Here is a 9516-nt window from a genome sequence, read left to right as displayed (position 1 = left end):
CTGTGTATAATATTTCATACTTTATCCGCTTCCTCCCAACTGAATCATCAATTTAAAATTTTGTTTTATACCTTTATAATGCTAAATTTACAGAGGCCCTTAACAAGTGTTTCCCCGAGAACAATTCATTCCAATGTTTCTTAAAAAAATGTATCTTATGTGCACTTTTGTATAGTCTTACGTTTACCAATTCTAATTAGACATACCGAAAATACAGTTTTTTTTCTCATACAACGTTGCCGAAATATTTCACAAAAATTGACCAACATCATAACAACCTTCTCACTGTCCAGAAATAAGATGACAATCTCTCATATAAGATTTTATCATAAGAAGTTCAATTGAAAGAATCTTCTATAAATTATACACGTGTTATACTATTTTCTTTAAGAACGAGAAAGAAGATAATCGTCGTATCATCAGATTGGTGCATCAAACTAATTTTTATTCGAAACACCGCATATGATTGCAATAAATCGCGGAACTTTTGAATAATTTGTAAAAAAATATTAACGTAGATTATATCTTCGTAAAATACGGAGGAGCGGGATTATTACGTAATTGTTTTCCGAAACGTATTTAACATTATTATAAAAGAAGTAAACTTATTACTGGACATAATCTCAATAATTATGTTCGATAAGGCATGACAGTGTGAACTCTACACATCGAAAGTGCACGATTCTAAACGAACTAATCTTTCTAATTCGAGTAGCAGTGCCTTTACTCATCTTAAGCTCTCTACTTATAGCTTACACCATATTACTATCAATTTTCTTACACCGATAACTTTATTTTTGCGTGAATTTTGTCTGTAGGGAAACTTGCTCGGGGAATATTTCACAAGGAAATATGCTTGCCTGACAATTATTTTATTACTCTTTTTACTTCGGAGAAACCATCTGTCGCTTGTAACAATGCTGTGCAATGTGACAATGCGCAATGAACTATGGGAGCAACGTACGAATACGAATTAAGTGAATCTAATTGGATAGCAGACCAATTGCAAAACCCGATTAAAAATTTGGCATTTAAGTCGGTTTTACACGAGGAATTCTATGTCTCCTTACATACAACGTTACCTCAATTTCTCTAATAAGACTATATCCTCTTTGATAAACATCACATAAATTGAATACTGTAACAATGCAAGTACGGAGCTTTCGTTCGTGTAACGGAAAACATTGGTATGCAGATGGTCTTACATGTAAGGTCTTAGCGCGAATGATTTTCTGTGTTCCTGTTCCTGTTTTGCCACATATGTCACAGTCCACTTGAGATGATTCTTTCTGTGCGATTCCGTCCTTCCCAGTTTCCTTGTTCGTCCCCAACCGGTATTTACAACAATTAGCACAACAATATTTGCGTGTCAGAATGGCCGCATTGGCATTTTGGTCCGACATTCTGGTTCTCGTTTATACGCATTGGCATCAAAATCTACCAAGCGCAACTAATCATTCTGAAGAATCGATTAAAATCTTTATAAATAATTATGGCATACAACTGTATAATTTTGGAGACAGTATAATTGGCGTATGAACAACACGTTACGCTTAATATAATTGTAAAATTTAAACGATAAGTTTATCAATTTTTCGACAAGAAGTCGTTTTTTAATGAACTTTACTAAAAACCGTAAAACAACCATGCCATCTAAAAATGTATACCCGAATACTTGAAATTAATACAGCCAATAAAACGGCATCGGAAGAGATACTGGGAAGTCAGCTATTTTAACATTAATAATAATAAATTATTTACAGACTGAGGACTGCACCTAATTGCTCGTATGTAGATAAATTGAGAAGAACAGCGAATGCAACGAATGATTGTTGGATTGGTAAAGATTTTAATGCCTCCTTGAAATATCTTCGGTTGTTTTTTTTTCTTTTTTTTTTTTTTTTATAAAATGTCAAATATATATTGATCATATTATAATTTTTTTCATACATTTATATTTTATGATATACGTATTGTATGTTTATGTTCTGTGCGCGATATCGCTCACGCGGTTATACATGTACGTTCGTGTATTAATTTTCTTCTCAAATATATTATATACAGAAGAATTTACTGACATTTCATCACTTCTATATGTGGTATTATTTTTCTTTGTATGTGTGGTATATTTTTGCGTAACATTATACTCGATTGATATATAACAATTTTAAAAATATTTCAAAATTAAACAGGAGACAATATAATAATAATTATAATAAGAGATAATAGCAACTAATAGCATAATAAAAATACGATAACGCAAATAATAATATTAAATGTGTAGGAGGGCGCAATTGAGTGTTCGCTTTCGTAATGGAGGAAGCGGAGCTACTTAGGATCGAGACAGGAAAAAAAAAATTACACATGGTGATAGAAATAGTCACTGGGTGTAGCCGCCATTAAACTTTACCTCTGCTTGCCTAGATCACAGTCACTTGTATGGCTGCTAAGTCACGGAACACATTTCATCACCATTTAGTAAGAAAAAAAATTAACGAAAAAAGACGTAGGAATTATGAGGAAGAAAAAAAAAGTGAGAAAACAAGAAAAGAGCGTGGTAGACGCGTGAAAATGAAAGAAAAAGAGAGACGTGGAATAGAAGGAAGAAAATATCAAAGAATTTTTGAAAATCTTATCAATACTGGAAAGTAGCTTAAAAATTTACACAAGTAGAAAATATAGTAATTCTTTTAATTCTTTGAGCGGGGCAAGTACGAGGGACGCTCCCGACCATGTTCAGACCTAATTCAAATTTAATTCTTCTCCTTTCAGTTATCTTCACGATTTTCGAGTCATCTTTAGAAAGATGATAAGCTACGCGATGAGTAATGCTATGATACGATCATAATGAGCACGGCGACACTTCCAGACCTACGTATTTGATGAAGAACTTCAAACACAAACCATAGGAAGGATTTCGACGTTACATTCTGCCGATCGGATCATCTGGTCTGCAAAATGTGGGCTTGTGTATAATAGATAATTCCACGATAGGTTGCTCTTCAAAATATACAAGAGAGTCTTTGAAAAGTTCCTTTAGATTGGAAAAGCTTTAGTTTAGTTTAGACTTCCAACAATCCAACGATCCAACAATTCTTTAGTTTGGACTTTCCAAGAACTTTTTAAAGAGCTGCCGTATTAATTGAGAAACACAACGCAGAGTATCAATAAAATGGTTATAACAATATTGATAATTGAATTTATAGGGTCTGGAAGATCAAATAATTTAAATGCGACATTAATAAATAAGTATTAATAACGTTATTTCGTTGAACATATAAGTAACTCAATCAAAATGCAATAAGAAACGAGCTGTGAGCATTGAAGTTTCATTGCTTATTATTATCAAAGCAAAATTGATATTGTTAAATATTTTGCTTACAAAGATTTGACTTTATCGATGCTTTTCGCTCGTAGAAACATACTGTCATTATATTATTGTAATAAATTTTTTATTTCAACGTGTACTCACTGAACGGCTCATGAGAATAATGCGAACGAATTGTTATACAGTATCACTAATTTTGGATTCAAAAATGATATAAACATTTTAGGCAACCGCACATCATTACTCGTGCAATGTATCCATCGAAAAGTGCATCACGCGAGCAAAGTGTTACCCATATGACGTTTACACGTATGGAGTGTACACTGCAAACCTAATCTAATTAAATGTCGAGATTTATTTTGCTAAGGAGATCAGTACAGGTCTTAGGCGTCCCTCCGTGGAACTGTCGCTTGCCGCCATTACATTTCACATTTGATAAAAAATAATAAATCAATGAGTGTTGAGATAGTAACGTAATTATATATTATGTACAAATAAAAAGTGATTCGACACTTTAGGAAAAGGATAACTTTGAGGGCGAGTCTTCTGGGAACAGGAGAAAGGATAAGAGAGGTGGAGGGACCGTCCCGAGCACAAAAAGTCCACGACGTATAAAGGCCCATTAATCTGTAATTAAACTAGCCTAATCCTGCCTTCGCTCTCATAATTAATAATGGTTATCCTACAAATTACAACACTATATACTCTACTATTTCAATTGTATCCTAAATTTTATATAATATGTATTCAGTTAGTGTATCATACTTTCTATTTACAAAATATGTAGAATAGACATTGTTCCTATCCTAACTACAATATGCGTGCCGTGGCGCGAGACCTCAAAACTCTTCAAAGTGCGCTTCTTCAATGAACATTCCACTAATTGCATTATCTATTTTACAGCAAAATTCAACAATCTTTGCTAAAATTCAACACATTTGGATAATAGTTTACAGAGTTTTAACAATCTAAAAGGAAACCAAAAAAGATACACTTATAAATTGTAAAAAGAATCATCATTAAAACCAGCCAGGAGCCACCATCTTGGAATTGTAAAAGGACCTCAATGTTAACGTGTTCACATTATGTCCCATGTGCTGGACCGTTAGCTGATTATAACGAAGATTGAAAGTAAAATTCGTAATCGTCATGGCCAAAAATAAGAAAAAAAAAAAAGTACTCACGGCCAATATAAAACCGCTTATATCTAGGGTGGCCAAAAAAAAGAATAGAAAAAAAATCGACCAATTCTAAAACACCTATAAAATATATGTAAACACGTTGAATCTTAGCAAAGTCCTAAAAACAGTCGATAAGTACTTTCGGGAATATTGGAAACATTTTACATATTATCTATACCAAGTGTCATCTAACAGTTATTTCAATAATAACAAGGGACTATATAATGCATGCGTTCCCCCGTTGTGTCGCCGCACGATGGCACGATTTTTTTCTTTATCCCCAACAGGATTAATCTACGAATCACCAGAAAATGTCTCCATCTCAAGTTTTGTCAAGATCGATGCAGTACTCTCACCTTTTATCATCCTTTCTCCCCCTTCCACACCCTTTCATTCTCACATTCTCGCAGAGTCTCTTTCTGTCACATTCTAGTTCTATCACACACACACTATCCCCCCTCTCTCTCTTTCTCACCCACCCTATTTATTTTTCTCCCCCCCCCCTCACTTTAAATCGATATCCCTTTATCTCTCGAAATATACTGTAATATGTACACGTAACATAAACATGTCTGCTGATTGCGTTACATAGATTTTTGTGCAATGTTTACTGTAGTTTTTCATCTATAGAGTTTTCCTTTCCAACTATAGTATATATAAAGTATAACTAAAGTATATAAACTCTGATTTCATTTTATAATTTTCCATTAATCCTAATACTCTCCGATTATGATTCTCTCTGCACTGGATCTCATAGTATTTTCAACAATATTTAACAACGGCTTAGGCCTTTTCTAATTTTGACCCAGACGTGTCAAGGTACAATAATCAGTTAATAGTTTCAAATAGGAGTGCAATTGGGAGGTTGTAATCATACCAGATTACAAAATAATATCGATCAATTCGATCGTAACAGAATCTTGAGCTAGAACGCAAATTGGTATTGTCTTTACTCTTCGTTGAAGAAAGCTCGTATTTTGAAAGAGGTGTCTAGTTGCTCTCGGCGATTCGTATAATTCAATGTCATTCATGCTCTTAAAATGATACGGTACATTTTTATTTCGAGAAATGTAATTTTAGCGAATGAACGATGATCGGCAATTTTGTCTAATTTGAACAAATGTGTACGTATCTGCACGATAACCTGGATCGTGTACGTCGGCAGTGCTCTGAACGTAATTAAGTTTTAAATTCTATTCCCGATAGCAACACAACATCCTGAACACATATTAATTTCACGGCTTCTGTTTTCTAAACTCTTTCGATAATTCTCCTGGAATTTTAGGGGATTTCTCATCGTAACCACCTTTTTTTATGTACAATAAGATACAAAGGCAATAACTGATGTTTGTATGTTAACACGCCCTGGCACACCACCCTAATTAACCTAAACCAAGGTTCAAATTGCACTGAAGCCTTACAGCATACTTTACGCATTTGCAAAGAAACTGCACACCAACGTTTCTAGCAAATAAACACCGTCCTCTTCAAAGGATAATGACGTACTCGCGTTACGGAGTAAAGGGATGCATAGTATCACAGTTGGCACGTGGGCGCTAGCTACCACTGCTGCTTACTGGCAGTGTAAGTGGAGCTCCCATCGACGTAGGAGGAGCAGTTAAAGGTCCTGCAATGATCCCGACAAAAAAAAACAAAGTCACATTTTGACCCACGCTAACCTTGTCATTTGCATAATGATGCACGATCCAACCGGATCGCATCGTTGATACAATAAATGTAATGTCAACGTACGAGCAAACGATTCTTACCGGTTATGCTAGGAGATGGCTCTGACACTGGCAGCGGACTAACCAGACTATTAGCACTCATCGGAGTTGGATTGGCTTTTAATTTCTGCCTAACTTCTCTAATCTTCAGCTGCAGGCTTCCTTTCGTTGGAAAGATGTCCGAATGCTTGGCTTGAAAGGTTGAAGTAGCTTGAGTCGACGGGAAATAACCGTACTCCTGAAACAACTGCATCACCAGTTGTCTTCGCTGTTCCAGCACTTTCCTGGGACCCCGTTCGTTGTCGCTTCTACCAACTCCTATAGCACTCGCTACCCCACCGCCAGGGGTCTTCGGAGTCCTTGGAGAATTAGCATCGACGTCTCCCACAAGCTCGCTGTTAGCTCTGTACGCATCAACATTGAAATCCGGACCGAAAAACGTGTTGCCCGTCAACTTCACGCTCGCTGTAGACTTCGGAGTTGCAGACACCGACACATCCGACTCGACGTTGTCCTCATTCACTGCAGGGATAAAAAAAATGTTGTGATCGATATCAGACAAAAATTAATGCATGACTCTCAACAAGGAGATGGAATATTCGTAACGGCATGCAAAGATAAACTTGAATTACACGTGGGTCTATGAGGTCCCTGTGTAGATTTCTTACGGTAGCCTGGTATGGAAGATGACAAATTCGACGGATGTAAGGCAGACGCTGATGGATGGGAAGATGACCCTGCAGGTGTATTCATGGTGATAGCACTTGGACTCTGTATATCTTCCGGTTTAAATTCTGGCAGCGAGGAGAACTTCTCTTGGAAGTTCACTTGCTCCAAAACTCTAAAATAATATATCGTTTACATTACTACGCGTAAGATATTTAGATGCTTGATGCAACTTTGAGTTAATGAAAGTATAAGCAGTCAGTTGAAAATTTGAATCTCGTACCTATCCATGCCATCCTCCACATTCTTCTTAAAGAACGAACTCTTTTTAGTAGAAGGTGAAGCAATAGGTTCCGATAAATTTTGTTGCTGCGACTGCTCTGCGTTTTGAGTAGTATTCGTCGCTGATCGATTGTCGGAATGCTGAGACGTCAGAGGCCCATGGTCTCCTGCATTTGATGTGGGAGGCATTGCTGAAAATAAATCAACAATTATTGTTGTTATTATTATTACATTGCTCGTGGCTTTGGAAAATTATATTCTTAAGGACGATGTAAATGTACTATGCACTGATGCATATCTGTTTGTCACAAAGCATGGCAATAAGTATTAAATTTATCAAGAAAAACAAGTCCAGGTAAAACAATGACTCATTAGGCATACCCATTGATTGTCTCCTTTGTAACGGTGCCCGACCAAGCTGCGCCGGTGTCGGCGCAAGCATAAAAGGTCCCTTGCTCGGTGTTCCATCATTATTTGTGCCTGAAGATTCCTCCATGGAATAAGACTTATTCGAAGAAAGATCACTACTACCCTGATTACTATGAGGTGTATGCGGTGTATGATGTGTCGAAGGCTGCTTATGTTTCTCACTTGATACAGGAAGAAGAATGTTGACTCCCTCTTTTCTCTCTTGCTCGGCTTTAATATTATTTACTGAAAAAAAAAGACAAAGCATTTGTTTTATAATAAAGATCAGAAATTTTAGCCATATAAAAGACTGTTTACAATTTACGAAAAAAAGAATTGATCAACCAACCATAAAACTGAGCATGATTTCCCGTTATTTGACCGTCATTTTTCTCAGGTTCAGCGAGTCGAGCAATGGAATGGCCAATTCCTCGATAACTCGGTGTACTTGAATTCGAGGTGGTGACTGGATAAGATTTACTCACAATCACACTTGGCGTTTCCACCTTACTGGCGGCAACTAAATTTTGCACGGATATGTTGCGGCTACCAGCATCTAAAAAATATACGTACAAACGTCATCACTGACTCATCTTGCATTCCACTAGGAACAAAGTGCTAGCACAAAAATCTTGGCCAAGATATACAATTTTTTGTTGACAAAAAGTATAGCGCGTCACAAATGGATTTTATTTATAAATGAGATTTTCAAACTAGTAATACGTGTTACTTCTTGACTAACGAAAAGCTTTGAAGCTTGGCCAAAAAAAAATATTCTTGCTCGCAAAAAACATTTGAGAATCTATCAAAAATAGATGATTTGGCGATCTGTATGCTTACCAGAAATAGGTATATGGAATCCACAGTACATCCTTGGATGCGACGCGGTTGGGCCAAGGTACTGAGGTCCCTGCTGCGGTTTGGAAACAGCCACCAAATCGTTATCGAGTAATGTCAGAGTGAGCGGTGGTTGATAAGGGGCAGTTGAGGTAGGAGTGCGATGTGCACTGGCTAAAGGCTGTAACGGCTGCTGTTGTTTTAACAGAGCCATCATAGGTTTCGATCCAATCTGTTAGTATTGTCAATGCTCGTTATTTAACTTTTGGGATGATCGCAACATCTATTAACTATTGACGAAATAGGAGTTTTTATGAAAGTTTACGATCACGGAAACGAAAGTAAATGACGAGCAGATTCTTTTGTTTGATCAGATCTTCAGTTATTTAACAAAATAGTACATAGGTGCATCCTCCCTCCGAGTGGCTTTATTTCATCGTGTATTATATCAATACCTTGATTTTCTAATTCATTAGAAATGACGTGATAAAAAAAGATTAACCCCCGCATTCAGAAAGAAGTCAGTATTTGACTAAATTTATTTCTACCGTGTTGTTTTTACGAACAAGCTAAAGTTAGTCAAGAGATATCTTCCTTCTGATTATGGGACACTTGTACGCCCATTTTGTTTAAGATTTTACTAAGAAATCCCTTTTAGATGAAAGTAAACAACTCTTCTTGTTCTTCAATATTGTAAAATGCACGTTCATTCATAAACTCACCGTATGAAGGACTGGAGCAGCCGTGAACTTTGGCATATTCCTGCCATTCTCATTATGTATGTTCTGTGGAAGTACTAGGTTGCTCACACTATACTGCGTGCTGTATTGCTGTTCACTCTTAACTGATTCCGGTTTTATAACTTTCGGAGATACCGGCATCGTTATAAAGGCCCCACCGGTAGGTTGAAAGCCCGACACGCCAGTTGGATTGACAGGACTATGGTATGGATATGTGGTGGATAAAACGGATACGGTGCCACCCTTGTCCATGGAAGTGTGATGATATTTTGTCGTAGTCTCTATTCCAGTTGATGGTAAACGTGCTGTAAAATGGAGTCAAAAATGTATTCCGTTGTGGTTAGTAA

General features: G+C 36.5%; 1 protein-coding gene across 15 annotated transcripts in view; it reads right to left on the bottom strand.

Annotated features, from left to right (window-relative positions):
• Positions 1-1888: 1888 nt before the first annotated feature.
• The window catches only part of LOC107274655 (putative transcription factor capicua), a 40145-nt gene continuing 32517 nt past the window's right edge, over positions 1889-9516 (bottom strand). For 14 of the 15 annotated variants that reach the window (XM_015753955.2, XM_015753950.2, XM_025091942.1 and 11 more), the window contains 8 exons: positions 9152-9474; positions 8433-8661; positions 7942-8148; positions 7566-7838; positions 7186-7375; positions 6869-7077; positions 6279-6758; positions 1889-6136 (listed from right to left, as the gene is read on the bottom strand). In XM_015753955.2, the coding sequence (XP_015609441.1) occupies positions 6066-6136; positions 6279-6758; positions 6869-7077; positions 7186-7375; positions 7566-7838; positions 7942-8148; positions 8433-8661; positions 9152-9474 (1982 nt within the window). In that variant the 3' untranslated portion in view covers positions 1889-6065. The remainder of the gene's footprint in view (positions 6137-6278; positions 6759-6868; positions 7078-7185; positions 7376-7565; positions 7839-7941; positions 8149-8432; positions 8662-9151; positions 9475-9516) is intronic. The other variant, XM_025091943.1, reaches the window with a different exon arrangement.

This window comes from Cephus cinctus, unplaced genomic scaffold (assembly GCF_000341935.2).
Source record: "Cephus cinctus unplaced genomic scaffold, Ccin1 Ccin1_scaffold0101, whole genome shotgun sequence".
NCBI lineage: Eukaryota > Metazoa > Arthropoda > Insecta > Hymenoptera > Cephidae > Cephus > Cephus cinctus.
The sequence above is the reverse complement of the archived record's forward strand: the minus strand, read 5'-3'. Positions and strand labels throughout refer to the sequence as shown.